This window comes from Mytilus californianus, unplaced genomic scaffold, assembly GCF_021869535.1.
Source record: "Mytilus californianus isolate M0D057914Y unplaced genomic scaffold, xbMytCali1.0.p SCAF_4, whole genome shotgun sequence".
Lineage (NCBI taxonomy): Eukaryota > Metazoa > Mollusca > Bivalvia > Mytilida > Mytilidae > Mytilus > Mytilus californianus.
The window spans coordinates 20,957,995-20,977,620 of record NW_026262690.1 but is presented as its reverse complement, the minus strand read 5'-3'; the positions used below and the strand labels follow the sequence as shown (position 1 = coordinate 20,977,620).

The following is a 19,626-nucleotide window of genomic DNA, read 5'->3' as shown; positions in this document are numbered from 1 at the left end:
CTTCTTTTTTTTTTTTGGCTTGATAGATCCCAAACTGTGCAGGCATATTCCACTGTAAGTCTTACCATGGCTGTATATGCTGCTGCTTTTACTGGTTTAGTGCAATCTTTTAGGTTTCGTCGGATAAATCCCAGCGTTTTATTTCATTTGCCAACAATGTTGTCAATGTGTCTATCCCAGGATAAGTTGTTGCTGATGATTACGCCTAAGTATTTGCTGACATCAACATTGTCGATTGTATGTCCATGAAGTTTGTATGAGGTATCAATTACTTATCTATGAAATTCTAATTACTATATACATTTTTTGGCGTTGAAGCTCATTTGTCATCTATTCTCTCAATCTTCCAATGATGTTAGGTCTTTTTTGCAAAAGGTCACTGTCTGCCTGGTTGTTGGTCGTTCTAAAGAGAAGGCTATCTTCTGCAAATAGTTTGGTTTCAGATGACGTTGATTTTTTTTGGCATGTCATTTATGTAGGTCAGAAACAATAGAGGTTCAAGAACTGCGTCTTGCGGTACCCCAGATAGTACGGGAAATTGAGAGGAGCTCCTTCTAATATTACGCTCTGCATTCTATTTTCGAGGAAAGAACGAATCATGTGCTATGTTAAGGGTTAACTCCATAGTATTATAGTTTTGTGTAATAGACGATGGTGTGGTACTTTGTCGAATGCCTTTGCAAAGTCAAGAAGGATGATGTCGACTTGGGATCCTTTTCCAGTTTTATTTTGCAATGCCGTTGATGGTTATGGTTAATTGTGATTTGCATGATCGTTTTTTGCGGAATCCATGTTGTGCATTAGTTAGGATTTTATGTTTGTCAAACTGATGTCTATGCAGATCATCAAATCATAAACGCAAAAAAAATTCCAAGACTCGCGGCTATTTTGACAAATTTTGGCATAAGAAGGAAATCGTTAACCAAAACCAAAAACACTGTTGGAAGTAAAGCTATGTATTATTTTTGTTCGGGAACAAATTAATTCATTTGGGTTATCCGCGATGTCCTTCGATACAAAATTTGATAACTGAAAAAAATTTGAAATTTTCCTTCATAATTCCCTCAACGCTAAAAAAAAAGGTGGATTTTATCGAAATATGTGATATTATTAAACAACATTTTTAGTGTTTTCCTCAATAAATATTCAATATTCGGTAGGATGTAACAAGATATTGACCATGCGAGAGAATCAAATACAGGAGACTTGTACTATTTTGCTCCGTCGAGAATACCAACAACCTAAATTATGCTAAAATAATAAAAGAAAAAAATATGACAGACAGCAATCAACAACAACCACTGAATAACAGACTCATTACTTGGGACAATCATATACACTGTGACGAGGCTGAGTATGGTTGTTAACGCTCAACTCCCCTAAACCTGCCAATGCATGTATTTTAAAGAATACTATGATATCCGGTCGCATGTCATGATGTTGCACTGATCTTAAAACTTAAAAAAATCAACTAGAGCAAAGGGTATAGGGACCACCTTTCAGGTTTAGTTTTGTTTTGGTTTTTTTTCTCCTTTCTTTCTCCTAAATTGTCCTGAACATGCATGGAATATTTGCCATTGGACGTTAACCAACCCACAATCAATCAACCAATCTTTCTCCTTCGTCCTTTTCCTAGGGGAAAATCCATTGAAGATCATAAGGGGACAGGTTTCTTATACGGTCGGGAGCCGACAAACGGCAACATGTGCGTAATAAACTATTCCTCATGTTTTAATATAATACTAATAAATGCCGCTTGTAAAAAAATATTTGTTCTGTATAAGGACAAAATTTAATCCATCCACTCTTCAATTTCACATAGTTAACTTGAAGAAAAAAACTACATAAACACAGAGTCGAGTTGACCATGCATGGTCGAAAAGGGCGGGAATTCTTTATTATGCAAATTATTGAGTATAGTTTATGAACAGGTTTTGAAGAAAGAACACGACAGGCAATTGTTTATGAACAGATTACAGACTGAAGAAGGAATAGCGAACAAGTAAAGACAAAGAAACTTATAATGTAGTTACACCGATGATTCCGTATTTTTTATAACTAAAGATTTTTTATTCGAAAGTGATTAAATGTTTACAATTACTTTCCTCAAAAAATTTTGGTTTTATTTTCCGTTTCCTTTCAAAATGGTTGGCTTTCTAACTTTTGCAAAGTTTTAAATCAAAATGTGTTTCTTGACCATAGATCCACCATTGTCCAATCATTTGAATGATCACTTGTAAATTTCAACTCGAAAACTTGAATTCACTGTAAAACAAACCCTTTATTTCAAGGATAATCTCTCATCTTGGGGTCAGTCCCTACACACACTCCCAATCATTTTAAAGACAACTGAAAAGTTCTCCAAATAATAATTGAAGAGAATGATCCCTCTGAAAAAAAGTTAACAGATCTCCAGGGTATCGATCTGTAAAAATGAGTTGGCCAACATCGCATTATTATTTATAATTATTAGAGAGATGACAAATATTAGTGAAAAATAAAAGCATTTTAATAATGAATATAGTTCCAGAAGAAATATATTGTCAATTCTTTATGCTTATGCTTTCCTTTTACATTTATTGACACAGTGAAAAGACAATTAGGACAGTTTATGTCCTTGAATAGCTTAATCTGGCTGTCAATAATTATCTCCCTATGACATTTTTATTCATATTTCTGTTTTTCACTTATTGTATGGAATAGCCATTTAAAAGTTCAGACTTGATATAAAAAGTGCTACTGATTATAATGAAGGGATATTGGTGGCCTTCGGCTGTTGTCTGCTCTATGGTCAGGTTGTTGTCTCTTTGACACATTCCCCATTTCCATTCTCAATTTGATATTGTTAGTAATATTGTTTTTAAATTTTAATGTGAAAAAATAATTAGTCCCCACCCCAAAACAAAAATAAATTTAAAAATAAATATTTAAATATCACAAATTTTGAAAAAATCCTGATAAATTTGAAATTTTGTTATACAGAAATATTCAGCTATTCTTAATTATGTCTATAGTTTTAACATGCACTTCCAAGTGTTAAATGCAGAAACTTCATTTGCAAACTGTCAAAGGGAGATAATTTTGTACCTATTATTGTTGAATTGACTCAATTACCTTGTATTTTACATTTACTGAACTTTTCCAATTACCTTGTATTTTACATTTACTGAACTTTTCTGGATTGCAAAATTTGTGCACATTCTATTTTTCATAGACATAATATATGTTCAATCTATTGGCTTATGTTTTTTTTTTTGTAGCAATGGCTACAGCATTTGCTACAAATAGCTCCAACTTCATACAGAGAAAGAATAAGGGATTTTCTGGTCAATCCCTAAGACAAAAACACAATGCAGAATTTACAGGATTTGAAAACATGGAGATAAGTCCAGACAAGATTCAAGAAAATCTTGACAGTGAAAAAATGGTTCCTGCCTCTCAGATGGTATGTTTAGATTTATATTTGCTAAGTCTTTCCCACCATGTTGGGTCTGATAATTCAGGCTAACACCTTGGAAGGTAAGAGGAAGAAATTAACCAAATGAACAAAAATGGTAAGGGGGGGGGGGGGGGGGTTGAGTACTCTCGAGTTGTTGAATCTATCCACACATGTTGTTATTTTATGTATTATTAAGATTTCATCCTTCAAGACTAAATGTGACGTAATCAATATGTGTTTATTAAGTCTCCCAAGGGAAGACTTATTGTTTTTGCTCAGTTCTTATTATTATTATTATTCTTCTTCTTCTTCTTCTTCTTCTTCTTCTTCTTCTTCCGCCGCTTTTAAATTTGAACTTGTCCGCACCCGTTCTCCAAAACCGCTTGTCGGATTAACTTAGGGTTTCACAATATGTTAGACTAACATGTCTAGTGGTGCAATCAGGGTTTTGTTTTTGCAATGGGGTTTATAAAGGGGTACTTTGAGGGGCAAAAAGAAAAGAGGGTTTTACTATAGAACCCTATGGGATTTTATTTTTTAAAATTTTCAAATGATTATAAATTGAAAACCGTTTGTGATAGACACAAACTTTTTAATTGAAAATGTTCTAAATGATAAAGCCCATTAAATGAAATACAGGGTTAGTCCCCAGGGGTCACCCCCACCCCCTGCCATTTAAGAAAGTTCTAATACCTTGTAAGTGGTCAAGATCCCCACCCCTAAACCATATATATTCTGGTTTGTCATGCTAAGATGGTTTGAATGATATACAGGGTTAGTCCCCAGGGGTCATCCCCACCCCCTGTCATTTGAGAAAGTTCTAATATCTTGTAAATGGTCGAGATCCCCACCCCTAAACCATATATATTCTGGTTTGTCATGATAAAGCACATCAAATGTTAAACAGGGTAAGTCCCCAGGGGTCACCCCCACCCCCTGCCATTTAAGAAAGTTCTAATATCTTCTAAGTGGTCAAGATCCCCACCCATAAACCATATATATTCTGGTTTGTCATGCTGAGATGGTTTGAATGATATACAGGGTAAGTCCCCAGGGGTCATCCCGACCCCCTGCCATTTGAGAAAGTTCTAATATCTTGTAAATGGTCGAGATCCCCACCCCTAAACCATATATATTCTGGTTTGTCATGATAAAGCACATCAAATGTTATACAGGGTTAGTCCCCAGCGGTCACCCCCACCCCTTGCCATTTGAGAAAGTTCTAATATCTTGTAAATGGTCGAGATCCCCACCCCTAAACCATATATATTCTGGTTTGTCATGATAAAGCACATCAAATGAAATACAGGGGTAGTCTCCAGGGGTCACCCCCACCCCTTGCCATTTAAGAAAGTTCTAATATCTTGTAAATGGTTGAGATCCCCACCCCTAAACCATATATATTCTGGTTTGTCATGATAAAGCACATCAAATGTTAAACAGGGTAAGTCCCCAGGGGTCACCCCCACCCCCTGCCATTTAAGAAAGTTCTAATATCTTCTAAGTGGTCAAGATCCCCACCCCTAAACCATATATATTCTGGTTTGTCATGCTGAGATGGTTTGAATGATATACAGGGTAAGACCCCAGGGGTCATCCCGACCCCCTGCCATTTGAGAAAGTTCTAATATCTTGTAAATGGTCGAGATCCCCACCCTAAACCATATATATTCTGGTTTGTCATGATAAAGCACATCAAATGTTATACAGGGTTAGTCCCCAGAGGTCACCCCCACCCCTTGCCATTTGAGAAAGTTCTAATATCTTGTAAATGGTCGAGATCCCCACCCCTAAACCATATATATTCTGGTTTGTCATGATAAAGCACATCAAATGAAATACAGGGTTAGTCTCCAGGGGTCACCCCCACCCCCTGCCATTTAAGAAAGTTGTAATATCTTCTAAGTGGTCAAGATCCCCACCCCTAAACCATATATATTCTGGTTTGTCATGCAAAGATGGTTTGAATGATAGACAGGGTTAGTCCCCAGGGGTCATCCCGACCCCCTGTCATTTGAGAAAGTTCTAATATCTTGTAAATGGTCGAGATCCCCACCCCTAAACCATATATATTCCTATTTGTCATGTCTCGAACATTTGAATGACGTATACGGTCAGTCCCCAGGGGTTCCCCCCACCCCCAATGTTCTAATATCTTGTAAATGGTTGAGATCGCCACCCCTAAACCATATATATTCCTGTTTGTCATGTAATAAACATTTGAATGACGTATAGGGCCAGTCCCCAGAGGTTCCTCCCCACCCCCAATATTCTAGTATCTTGTAAATGGTTGAGATCCCCACCCCTAAACCATATATATTCTGGTTTGTCATGCCAAGATGATTTGAATGATATACAAGGTTAGTACCCAGGCATCACTAATGCATATAACTTTACTGGACCAAACCAATTTTCAATGGATGTTGCCCAATGTCAGGCGACCCTGGGAATTACGAATTATGGGAGCTTCGTTTGGGAGACTTCGTAACAGCATCCTGTTACATTCATTTCTTGTTAGTCATTTGAGAGATATATTGTATATGTTACCAGGAGCATTTTTTTTTGTAGGAGAGAAGAGTGTTGAGAGAAACCCAGAATATTCAAGGGAATCCCAACGTAGATCATGTTACAAAGGTCAAGAAAGAGAAGTCCAAGGAGAAAAGCTTTTACAATGTAGCCAAAAATAAACTGACCCAGCAGATAATGGGTAAGTTGTTATACACCATGCCAAAAAAGATGGGGGAGGGGGTATATAGGAATCAGCCTGGCTGTCTGAATTTTTGGTAGTCCTTTGTCTAGTTATACTATAATGTGTCAACTTAGCAGCACAAAATATTTTATTCTTCATTGAGTATTACAAGAATTATGCACCGTTAACTTAGAAAATTTCTTCCCATTTAAGTATGCATATTGTGGCAACAAATGGAAGTTTTTAACGACCTTGACTGGCTATACAGCCCTTGCACGGTCGGAAATATTGTGGCAGCATCGCTTCCTAAATGCCTCATCAGATTTTTATGAACCTTTGTACGTTGGAAGATCTTAAAATATGAAGTTGACATTTCACTGAGTTATGTACCTTTGAACTTGGAAATTTTGAAAGTTTTAAATTTGGGAACTTATAAATTCATTATCAAACTATTCTTCCTGCATTATGGTTTTGATATTTGGACTGCTGGACATGATGAAACAACCAACAAGCAATTCTGTCTGTTCACAAAAGAAAAAGATAACAAATAGGGTAGTGGCATCTCGGACACAAAAAATATAAAGCACCATAGTTGTTGATAAAATTAAGCTGTAAGTCAGTATTGTTCAGCACTATTGCTCCAAAAGACCAAAAGAATTTATAAAAATTACTTTTATTTGACGGGAAATGCATTTCCGGTACTTAACTCTCAATTTTAAGCATTCTTCTTATTGAAGGTAAAAAGACAAAAAGCAAATCCAAGAAATCTACCTTGTTCAATGTATTGAACCCAGAACCATCTGCAATCTTGGATGATGGTAACTATAATTATTTTTATTGTTTTACTGTCTTGATGCTAAATCAGAATTTATAATCTAAACCAGAAATTGCTCTCACTAGTAGATAGGTATTATAGTCTTAAAAAACCAAGCTTATATTTCTCATACTTCAGTAATGGATTAATTTTCAGAAATATTCGGTCTGTCACCAGTATTTGCCAAGGGGACATAATTTACATATGCATGTTACAATGAAAATAGCAAGAAATTGTAGAAATTATACACAGATTGATTATGACATGGGGTATTTTTTCCTTTAAATGAGACCTGTTTGAAAGATTTGAAAATAGTCAGTATTATTTTTTTTTTTTTAATTATTTAAAGGAAGAGTTTTTTTGATGGTCTGATTTTATTTTACCAGATTTGTTGTGTATGGACATTGATATGTTGGACCCTTCAACAAAGATCAGAGAGATGTTTATCAAACGACCAGACGATGTTGTTGACATCTATGCACATTTAAATGACCAGTTTAATTGCCCTGAATATGCTCAAGAAGTTTACTGTTACTTACAGGTGAGGAAAAAATACTTCATCTATATGGAATTATAATTTTAAAAAAGCAACCTAAAATGCATCTTCAATCTTTTTATAATAATTAATGATTACATTACATGCATGTTTCATTACAATCCGTAATTTTGATTGGGTGACAATTGTGAGGCGCTCAAATGTCATATTTTATTTTCATATGAGATACAACAGCTATGACTGCATGTGCTATCCATGACAATGTTAAAATAATGCATCTAAAAGCATACGGAAAGCTTTGATATAACACTTAATTTCATGGTTGTACAATAAAATTGATAATAGAACCTGATGATTCTTAATATGATCTGTTTACATCAAATTTTAGAAAATAACAATGCTATGAAAAAGGTGCACATATTTTGGAAAGTTATTAAAATTCTTCCATATACAATAAAACAAGTAATATTTCTATTATCTTGACTCTTCAATTATTTTATTGAATGATTTTTTTTTATCTGAAGTCTGTGGAAAGACGTTTAACATTTTCTGATGACTACCTTGCATCAGATCCAGAAGTTACTCCACAGATGAGAGCAATACTAACAGACTGGCTCATACAAGTACAGGTAAATACTAACAGACTGGGGCCGGTAACAAGAAATGTTATTAAGAGATATTGTAAGTGTGGAATTAAGGGGAAGATAAGATAATCCTAAGATCATTCAAAGAGTGTAAATCAAAGCTCCCTCAGGTTGTTCGTAGATCGATCTTATTTCCCCCTTAAGTTGCATCGTAATAGTTTCGAAGTTGCAAGTTCTTAATAATTTTCCGGCGTCTCCGTGTAAGGCTCCTCGCAAAGAAATTAGAATCGCCTTAAATGAATCATACAAACGTTTTAATGAACGATAAAATGCGCACAACAATCAACTACCCATTTAACCTAAGGAAATCCCAAAATAATTCCGGCCTCAGACCATAATCATTCTTCCCCTTTGCTACAATGCATTTTTGATAAAAGTCAAATTGAATTAAAAAATTTGCAACTGCTTATAGACCATTATTATTCTTATAAAATATGCTTGTCCCAGGACAATCCATCAGTGCTTTTCTTTTGAGGGCCCTATTAATATGTCAATGGTAGGATTCGAATCTTGAATAAATGATGAAGGCTTATTTCTATCCTATTTTCATTTCGGCCAAATCAATACTTTCACTTTCAACAATAATTTTTTTCCACATTTTTTACTTATTTCAATATATATGCAACTGATAGACCACTTAAATAGTAAACATTTCAAAGAAAACAGTAGACAGAATACTTAGGAAGAAATACCCCATATAATAATCTGATAATTGGGAACTAGACCACCACCAAAGGGAATTAATTGTGGTCTGAAGCCTTCCAACAAAAAGTAAAATCACAAAAATAATGAACTCCGAGGAAAATTCAAAACGGAAAGTCCCTAATCAAATGGAAAAATCAAATGATAAAACACATCAAACGAATGGACAACAACTGTCATATTCCTGACTTGTTACAGGCATTTTCAAATGTAGAAAATGGTGGATTGAACCTGGTTTTATAGCGCTAAACCTCTCACTTGTATGACAGTCTTATCAAATTCCATTATATTGAAAACGATGCGTGAACAAAACAGACACAATAGGCAAAAATGTCATAAATAGGGGTACAATTTTTAACAGCAACACGAACCCCACTAAAACTGGGGAAGATTTCAGGTGCTCCAGAAGGGTAAGCAGATCCTGCTCCACGTGTGGCGCCCGTCGTGTTGCTCATTATATTACGAAGCCGGTAAATAGTCTAATTCGGTAGATCACATTCGTGAAAAGGGAACGGGATTGTTGTTACGACATAAGGAACATATCTGCTATCATCTGTATAACGGATATTCCATAACTGTCAACTAAATCATGATGGCGTCCGTAAAATTTAAGAAGTGATGATTTCAAATTCACCATTTGGAACTCTTGGTTTAAAAATGAAAAAGGTCACAATTTTCGCCTTGCTTTATATCTAACACTTCTCACAACAGCATGGCTCAGAATAAATTATCAAAGGGGAAACAGCCCACCAAGCCAATGAAACCAAACTTTAATTCTAATGAGTAAGAGATACTAGTCGACGAGATTGAAAAGAATAAAATCATCCTCCTGGGCAAACTCACAGATACAGTAACAAACGAGAGGAAGAAAAAGTTGTAGGGCACAATAGCGGCCAAAGTCAGTGCAGTGGGGGACCATAAAGTTATGCCTCTTCAATAATAGTTTTATTATTAGATCAAGTAAGTATCTCTCGCGGTAGAATTACACTTATTGATGATTGGCCGGTAACGAACATCAATGTTTCCTGCTAGCTGACCAGTTCGCAATGCCTCATTTCTTATTTCTAGATTAATGTTTATGAATTTTTTGGAAGAAGGTTCATGTGTCCCCCATGTTTTGAATTATTATTATTCTTGAAGAAATTAAACGTCTGGGAATCTCTTTTTTTCTCCTTGCTTTATATTTAACACTTCTCTCAACATGCCAAAATTGTAATGATTTACAATAAAAAGAAAATATTATCCTCCACACACATGGCCAAGATAACACTGATATATAATTCTTATTCAGTTGAATTAATAATTAGAATATTGTTCACGTATTGTCCTTTTTTAGCTCACCTGACCTGAAAGGTCAAATGAGCTTTTCATATCACTTGGCGTCCGTCGTCCTGCGTCCGTCGTCCGTCGTCCGTAAACTTTTACAAAAATCTTCTCCTCTGAAACTACTGGGCCAAATTTGACCAAACTTGGCCACAATCATCATTGGGGTATCTAGTTTAAAAAATGTGTCCGGTGACCCGTCCAACCAACCAAGATGGCAGCCATGACTAAAAATAGAACATAGGGGTAAAATGTAGATTTTGGCTTATATCTCTGAAACCAAAGCATTTAGAGCAAATCTGACATGGGGTAAAATTGTTTATCAGGTCAAGATCTATCTGCCCTGAAATTTTCAGATGAATCGGACAACCCGTTGTTGGGTTGCTGCCCCTGAATTGGTAATTTTAAGGAAATTTTGCCGTTTTTGGTTATTATCTTGAACATTATTATAGATAGAGATAAACTGTAAACAGCAATAATGTTCAGCAAAGTAAGATCTACAAATAAGTCAACTTGACCAAAATGGTCATTTGACCCCTTAAGGAGTTATTGCCCTTTATAGTCAATTTTTAACCATTTTTCGTAAATTTTTGTAATCTTTTACAAAAATCTTCTCCTCTGAAACTACTAAGACAAATTTAACCAAACTTGTCCACAATCATCATTAGGGTATCTAGTTTAAAAAATGTGTCCGATGACCCCGCCCGCGAACCAAGATGGCCGACATGGCTAAAAAATAGTACATAGGGTAAAATGCAGTTTTTGGCTCATATCTCTGAAACCAAAGCATTAAGAGCAAATCTGATGGGATAAAATTGTTCATTAGGTCAAGATCTATCTGCCCTGAAATTTTCAGACCAATCAGGCAACCCGTTGTTGGGTTGCTGCCCCTGAATTGGTAATTTTAAGGAAATTTTGCCGTTTTTGGTTATTATCTTGAACATTATTATAGATAGAGATAAACTGTAAACAGCAATAATGTTCAGCAAAGTAAGATCTACAAATAAGTAAACTTGACCAAAATGGTCAGTTGACCCCTTAAGGAGTTATTGCCCTTTATAGTCAATTTTTTACAATTTTCATAAATTTTGTAAATTTTTACAAAAATCTTCTCCTCTGAAACTACTAAGACAAATTTAACCAAACTTGTCCACAATCATCATTAGGGTATCTAGTTTAAAAAATGTGTCCGATGACCCCGCCCAAGAAACCAAGATGGCCGACATGGCTAAAGAATAGTACATAGGGTAAAATGCAGTTTTTGGCTCATATCTCTGAAACCAAAGCATTTAGAGCAAATCTGATGAGGATAAAATTGTTCATTAGGTCAAGATCTATCTGCCCTGAAATTTTCAGACCAATCAGGCAACCCGTTGTTGGGTTGCTGCCCCTGAATTGGTAATTTTAAGAAAATTTTGCAGCTTTTGGTTATTATCTTGAATATTGTTATAGATAGAGATAAACTGTTAACAGCAATAATGTACAGCAAAGTTAGATCTACAATTAAGGCAACATGACCAAAATTGTCAATTGACCCCTTAAGGAGTTATTGCCCTTTATAGTCAATTTTTTACAATTTTCATAAATTTTGTAAATTTTTGTAAATTTTTACAAAGTATTTTCCACTGTAACTACCGGGCCAAGTTCATTATAGATAGAGATAATAGTAAGGAGCAAGAATGTTCAGTAAAGTAAGATCTACAAACACATCACCATCACCAAAACACAATTTTGTCTGAATCCATCTGTGTCCTTTGTTTAATATGCACATAGACCAAGGTGAGCGACACAGGCTCTTTAGAGCCTCTAGTTTTAAAAAAGCAACTTTGTTCTATTATTAACAAGTGAATGTGCAGCTAAGAGTAGTCGGGACCACTCTTACAAAAAATATCAAGAGAAGCTATTGCGAATTGTTCTTGGTACACCCCTAAGTCGCTAAGTTTGTTTTAAGAACACTTAATAACTGACCAAAATTTAAGAATAATTTTGTGTTACCGGAATTAGTAAGATCGCTTTAAGGTAGACTTAAGAATCGTTCTTAAATCATGCACTTTTTCAAAACATTAAGGGCTGTCAATCATTCTAAGATGGGTATGAGGTTGGGTCTTGTTACACTCTTAAATCTTAAGACGCTCTTTAGACGTTCGTAAGACACAAGAATGCTTCTTGTTACCGGCCCCTGGCTCATACAAGTACAAGTAAAAGTTATAGACTAATAATCACTTTAATAGTTTCATACGACTCCATAATTTCAATTGGCTGCCGCATTCCAGAAGTAAATCTATTAAATGCAACATCTATGACTACACTTGCTATCCATGACTTATGAAAACTGTTACATAGAAAAACAAAGGAAAAGCTTGATTTTACTTGTAATTTCATAGTTGTAGAATAAAAATCAAATTATATGAATCGAATGCTTCTTTTTGAAATTTTATAGAGTTGTAAAAGCATTGTACATGTACACATTTTGTTCAGTGATTCATTCAAAATGTGCTTTGATCAATGCTTTAACACCCTTATAATATTGCAAAAGGGAGCATTAAATTCTTACCAGTATATATGATTATAAATATGAGAGCAATACTAAGACTGGCTCATACAAGAACAGACTATTATAAATATTGGTAAGAACATCTGGTTTGTAGAATGGGTATTAGTGTCATACATGTACAGACTATTATAAATATTGGTAAGAATATCTGGTTTGTAGAATGGGTATTAGTGTCATACATGTACAGGAAAAATAATGGTCACCTACAAAATTGGTAGAACCACTTCAACGGGCAATTATGACTAGCTTATACATGATTATATTGTACAATGTAAGACAAAACTATTTGAAATAATGAACAGGAGAAAATTTTACTTGATGTCAATTCCCTGTCCAGAAAACCTGCTCAAATGATTGATTTTTGGTAACAGACAATGAAAATCTAGTACTTCAATAAATCTGATTTTAAAACAGAGAATGCATTCAATGTGAATCATGAAACCGATATATTTCAACTCCAAAAATGATGTCCATTTTTAATTCACTTTGGTATTAAAACAAAATGAGTACACACACACTCAAAACAGGAATAGTGATTTAGAACAATGTGCTTTTCAATAGAACATAATATCAGTAAGGGGAAATAATTCATTTTAGGTCCATGAAGAACTGTGTCAACAGACAATACATTTGACAGTGGCCCTGATTGATAGATTTCTTGTCTTGAAGGGTGTCAAACTGCAATTACTTCAACTTCTCGGAATCACATGTTTGTTTATTGCGGCAAAATATGTGGAAAGGTTTCCACCAGAGGTGAGTATCAATGTAATCCACCAACCATTTTGTTGTTGGAGGATAGCCTGAAATTGTATATTCAGTATAGAAAAAATATGACCCAAGTATGAACAGTCATTTTTTAAGTTTTGGAACAGAAATGGGTTTTAAACCTTTTTTCTACATTTGCTTTTCTTCATCTTATGTCAGTCTATTCTTCAACATGGAGCTAAAGCTTACACCTCACTTCAAGACGATTCCTAGAACTAGTCTGAGCTGATTTCTAGGCAGCTCCTGTGGTGAAAGCTGAAACATTTTGCTCCCTGGAAGTTTGGAAAGTAAAGAATCAGTTTAATGTGTCAGATAAACGTGTAAAAATGCTGCTTGTTTCTTAAGTTAGCTTCAAAAATTCAGTTGGTTGGCAGGACAAATATACAAACATTTACCAAGATTTTTCCATCCAGAATTGATCCAATAAGTGTATAATATTGAAAATTATGACTTTTGCAGGTGGCTACACTCTGCCATCTTACTGATAATAGTTTTCAGCCAGCACAAGTACTGAAGCTAGAGATTCATGTACTGAAAGCTTTGAACTTTGATCTCAACATAACAGACCCAACAGTTTTCTTGGATCGCTTCCTAGAAATAGAAACAAATCAAAATAAGGAGGTATAAGTGACTAAAACTATACTAGAGTAACAACACATATTTTGTTAATTTTGAAAAAGTTGGCAAGTAATCATTACTTATTGTGATTTAACTGGAATGGACAGAAATTAAATTATGGTAATTTTGTAAACTTGTATCAATTTTTCCTACCTTGATAACTTTTTATTTTCATTTCTGTGATTTATTAGTTTTTTATTCTCAGTTTATTGACATTCATAAAGTAAAATAATTTGCAAATAAATACAATTGTCATATAATGACACCTTGGGAAAGGAAAAATATTTCACAAATCACAAAAAGTTTGATCATAGATGATAATTCATTTGAGATATTTTTACTACTACAAATCATCTGACCATTTATCCATGGTTGTTATACTTAGACAGTACTTTTATTCAAAGGAATATTGAGATTTTTTCATTGATGAATACTCCAAAAAATATGGATATTTTTATGAGCTCAGTTTGAAACAACAAAGCAACGATTTTCAACAAACCACAAAAATTAGAATCCATAATAAAATAATATTATTATTTGAAAATTGTATGGTTGACTATAAACGGAAAATGTTATAGGGTCTTTTCCAATAAGCCTTTCCTTAGTTCTTTGATCAATCATTAAAACTTAGCTTCTAATCTGATGAACTTCTATTTCAGATTGCCCATATGTCTCAGTACCTACTTGATTTGTCCCTGACTGAAGCCAGATTTACAGTTTACCAGTCATCCATTATGGCTGCCAGTGCTATGTACCTGTCCAGAAAACTTACTGACATTGATGATCCATGGAACCCAACTCTGGCTTACTACAGTAGATACTCCGAAAAGGATCTAGCAGCATGTACTAAAGCTTACTCTAAATCATTGCTTAAACTTCCAACTAGTAAATTCCAGGTATGAAGTCAATAAACTCCATTGTCAATGCTATGCTTGGATACATTTAAGCTAGTTTTTGAAAAGAAAACGCTAAAATGCTGTTTATAGCAAATTCAAAAGCCACTGTACCAGTAAACCAACAACTTGAGGTTGATTTCTACCCAGATTCAATAATTAAAAATTAGAATTTTGTCCTATTTCATTGAGGTCTATTGAGAAGAGTTTGTTTATTGACATTTAACTGTATATTTAATGCATTCAGGTAGCTTTCCTTACTAAAAGATGAAGCTTACAAGCTTAAAAAGATTTATTATATTTTTATATATTTTGTCAAAAAATATGAGTTATATTTCACTGGTTTAGATTTTTACAGGTGTAAACTCTAAGGCTTCTGATTATTTTTGAAAACTGGAATATACTTATTACTACAACTAATATTGTTGAATATAGAGAGAATTTAAGAAAATTAGTTGTACTTGTCCCAACTTTCTTCTGAGCTTGAAGATATTGAACTTATTTTTGGTGCTTGTACATTGATTATTTACAGACCAGTATTGTGTTTTCTCCTAGTTGACCTTCTTTTGACAAAAATTAGTTTTAACTTTTATAACCCATTCCAGTGTGTTTTAAGTCGTGTCAAATTTTTCTCCTTTGTGTATGCAACGTAATATTAAGTAATGTCTGTTCCATTCTTTCTCATTTTCTCATGCTTCAGGATAGCGATCATTTGTTCCATATCAACAATCTAGTTTTGTGAAATTAATTCTGTTCTAAATTGGAATTAAGCAACCAAGATCTGCTGGTTACTTGCATAGATTATTCTATGAGTTATCTCCCTTCACAAAAAATATTTTTAAGGAGAAATTTATATGAAAATTAATATGAAAATATATTTTTCAGGGAGCCAAAAACAAATATAACAGTATGACCAACTTTGATAGTATCAGCAACCATCCTGCTCTCCAAAATAAAGACCTCCTGAAAGAGATTGCAGGGGAGGAAACTCTGATTATGTAAAATTCATATGAATCCAAGACTTGGACTACTATTTTAATTATCATGTCTGTGATTTAAAAACTACTATGTAGAAATATTAATGTGCTATTTATTTGTGTTTTACATTAAAAAAAAACTGATTTATGGTGCTATAATAATTGCTTACTTTTTAAGCTGCTTATTAGCAAGTGTTTTAAGCTGCTTATTAGCAAGTGAGAGTTGTGTGTGGATGTTTGATGAGAGTGGATAAAGAGAAAAATGTGTGAAAAAAAACCAAAAAAAATGCAAAAGTGAGAATTGTGCTACAAAAATTGCAAGAAAGAAAAAAATGGAAAAAAAATAGCACAATTTGAAATGAACTTGAAAAAATAGGTGCTGGTTTGACTGTTTTTTCATGTATTATATTTATAATTGCCTTGATCAGTTTATACTTGTTCACACTTTATTTATACTTTTCTTTATATATTATACATGATTATACATATGGTTATACATTTGTCATATTATATACATAAATGAGCCCTTTTGCTCAAATTTTATGAGCGTTAAAGCTCCATTATTTTTGCATGGTGTTGGTTTAGTTTTTCTGTTCATAAATTTGATTTTAACTTTTAAAGTAATGACATGACATTGTAACAGAAACTAATGACATTGACAGTGTAATAGAAATTAATGACAATGACATTGTAACAGATATGAATGACATTGTCTAGTAACAGAACTAAATGAAATTGACATTATAATAAAAAGACTTAGACAGACAAGACTGATGGACAAATATACAATTGTTATCTTGTTCTGTTGAATTTATTTTTTTGAAATATTTATTACAATTGTAAATATCATTTATATTGAAGCATGAATGTCCAGGATGAAAGTTTATTTTATATTTTATTGTTAGACATTTTGTGAATAAAATGTACTTGGTCTTATTTGTTTAAATTTGATGTAATAAGTAAATGAACACAGTGTTTACAAGTGCAGGCTTGTGCCATCCTTACAGAAAATCCAAATGCAAATTCCTTTGTTACTTTGTTTTGTAGTAGATGTTGCAAAAAAACATGCAGCACATGTCACTAAAGGCTAGACTAGTAAGCTCATCTCTTAAAGGCCTTAATCATGTGGAGCCTGTAATTCAGTGGTTGTCATTTGTTGCTGTGTTACATATTTGTTTTGTTCATTATTTTGTACATAAATCAGGCCGTTAGTTTTCTCATTTGAATTGATTTACATTTGTCATTTTGGGGCCTTTTATAGCTGACTATGGGGTATGGGCTTTGCTCATTGTTGAAGGCCGTATGGTGACCTATAGTTGTTAATTTCTGTGTCATTTGGTCTCTTGTGGAGAGTTGTCTCATTGGCAATCATACCACATCTTCTTTTTTATAGTATAAAGAATTATATTTCAGAGGATAGAAAAGCTAGACATAACATGAATTGTATAAAGATAAATTTTTATCTCATAGTTTTGGCATATAGCGGTTTTCCTTAGCATCATTTTCATAGTTCAGCGTCTCCTCACCTTCTATACTTTGATATTAAAGTTTCCCAAATACTAAAAGTCGATTATCTTGGCCTTCAGAATCATTATATGGTGTAAATATGTCTCAAAGGTTCCTTGACCATAACTTCATTTTCAAACTTTATTAATCTTGTTTATGTGCTAAGGTCAGTTTTTAGTTACTATAAATAATAAGCAAAATCAATTGGATTTGAAGAATTTCTGGTAATTAACCAACAAATATGGTGATTTTTTTAAATTATGCTACTTTTGCTAGTAGAAAATAACGCAAATAGAAATAGTCCTAAATATATCATATTTGTATAGTAGATCTCATAGTACCCATGAAAATAATTTGGTTTACAGAATTGTAAGGTGTACATGTGTAAACACATTTATTCTAAAACCAGTTATTGGCATGATACGGGTTATGTTCTCATATATTTTATGATGGTATGATACTAAACCCCTAATGGGAGGGATTGTGCTTGATTTTCATATGATGAAGACATAATCTTTCATTCAGTTTAATTGAGGTCTGGAGCTGGCATGTCAGTGACTGCTAGTAGTCCTTTGTTAATTTATGTATCATTGTCATTTTGCTTAGTTTCTTTTGTTACCTATTCTGACAGCAGACTCAGACTTCTTTTAAACTGAGTTTTACTGTGTGTATTGCTGTGTGTTTGTTTATTCTACATTGGCTAGAGGTATAGGTAAGGGTTGAGATCTCACAAAACATGTTTAACCTGCCGCATTTTTGTGCCTGTCCTAAGTCAGGAGCCTCTGGCCTTTGTTAGTCTTGTATGTTTTTTAATTTTAGTTCATTTATATGTTTTGGAGTTTAGTGAGACGTCCATTTTCACTGAACTAGTACATTTTTAGCTCACCTGACCTGAAAGGTCAAGTGAGCTTTTCTCATCACTTTGCGTCCGTCGTCCGTCGTCCGTAAACTTTTACAAAAATCTTCTCCTCTGAAACTACTGGGCCAAATTTAACCAAACTTGGCCACAATCATCATTGGGGTATCTAGTTTTAAAAATGTGTGGCGTGACCCTGTCAACCAACCAAGATGGCCGCCACGGCTAAAAATAGAACATAGGGGTAAAATGCAGTTTTTAGCTTATAACTCAAAAACCAAAGCATTAAGAGCAAATCTGACATGGGGTAAAATTGTTCATCAGGTCAAGATCTATCTGCCCTGAAATTTTCAGATGAATCGGACAACCCGTTATTGGGTTGCTGCCCCTGAATTGGTAATTTTAAGGAAATTTTGCTGTTTTTGGTTATTATCTTGAATATTATTATAGATAGAGATAAACTGTAAACAGCAATAATGTTCAGCAAAGTAAGATTTACAAATAAGTCAATATAACCGAAATGGTCAGTTGACCCTTTTAGGAGAAATTGCCCTTTATAGTCAATTTTTAACCATTTTTCGTAAATCTTAGTAATCTTTTACAAAAATCTTCTCCTCTGAAACAACTGGGCCAAATTAAACCAAACTTGGCCACAATCATCATTGGGGTATCTAGTTTAAAAAATGTGTGGCGTGACCCGGCCAACCAACCAAGATGGCCGCCACAGCTAAAAATAAAACATAGGGGTAAAATGCAGTTTTTGGCTTATAACTCAAAAACCAAAGCATTTAGAGCAAATCTGACATGAAGTAAAATTGTTTATCAGGTCAAGATCTATCTGCCCTGAAATTTTCAGATGAATCGAACAACCTGTTGTTGGGTTGCTGCCCCTGAATTGGTAATTTTAAGGAAATTTTGCTGTTTTTGGTTATTATCTTGAATATTATTATAGATAGAGATAAACTGTAAACAGCAATAATGTTCAGCAAAGTAAGATTAACAAATAAGTCAACATGACTGAAATTGTCAGTTGACCCCTTTAGGAGTTATTGCCCTTTATAGTCAATTTTTAACAATTTTTCGTAAATCTTAGTAATCTTTTACAAAAATCTTCTCCTCTGAAACTACGTGGCCAAATTAAACCAAACTTGGCAACAATCATCATTTGGTTATCTAGTTTTAAAAATGTGTGGCGTGACCTGGTCAACCAACCAAGATGGCCGCCACGGCTAAAAATAGAACATAGGGGTAAAATTCAGTTTTTGGCTTTTAACTCAAAAACCAAAGCATTTAAAGCAAATCTGACATGGGGTAAAATTGTTCATCAGGTCAAGATCTATCTGCCCTGAA

General features: G+C 34.0%; 1 protein-coding gene across 2 annotated transcripts; it reads left to right on the top strand.

Moving 5' to 3' along the window:
* The first annotated feature begins 1,915 nt into the window (after positions 1-1,915).
* Positions 1,916-16,850, top strand: LOC127737661 (uncharacterized). Of its 2 annotated transcripts, none has more exons than XM_052248523.1 (10): positions 1,916-2,002; positions 3,261-3,445; positions 6,008-6,146; positions 6,866-6,946; positions 7,329-7,483; positions 7,963-8,067; positions 13,259-13,414; positions 13,886-14,047; positions 14,704-14,940; positions 15,823-16,850. In XM_052248523.1, exons 2-10 carry the CDS (start codon positions 3,263-3,265, stop codon positions 15,937-15,939), a joined length of 1,335 nt encoding a protein of 444 aa, XP_052104483.1. In that variant the 5' UTR covers positions 1,916-2,002; positions 3,261-3,262; the 3' UTR covers positions 15,940-16,850. The 2 variants fall into 2 exon arrangements, with proteins under 2 accessions (XP_052104483.1, XP_052104482.1); XM_052248522.1 differs by having other exon boundaries at positions 1,920-2,025.
* Positions 16,851-19,626: the final 2,776 nt, after the last annotated feature.

Excerpts from the sequence above, each read along its gene's own strand:
- LOC127737661 (XM_052248523.1), top strand. The coding sequence starts at position 3,263 with ATGGCTACAGCATTTGCTACAAATAGCTCCAACTTCATACAGAGAAAG. Across the intron at positions 3,446-6,007 it reads TGGTTCCTGCCTCTCAGATG|GAGAGAAGAGTGTTGAGAGA; the intron begins GTATGTTTAGAT and ends TTTTTTTTGTAG. Across the intron at positions 8,068-13,258 it reads ACTGGCTCATACAAGTACAG|GTCCATGAAGAACTGTGTCA; the intron begins GTAAATACTAAC and ends AATTCATTTTAG.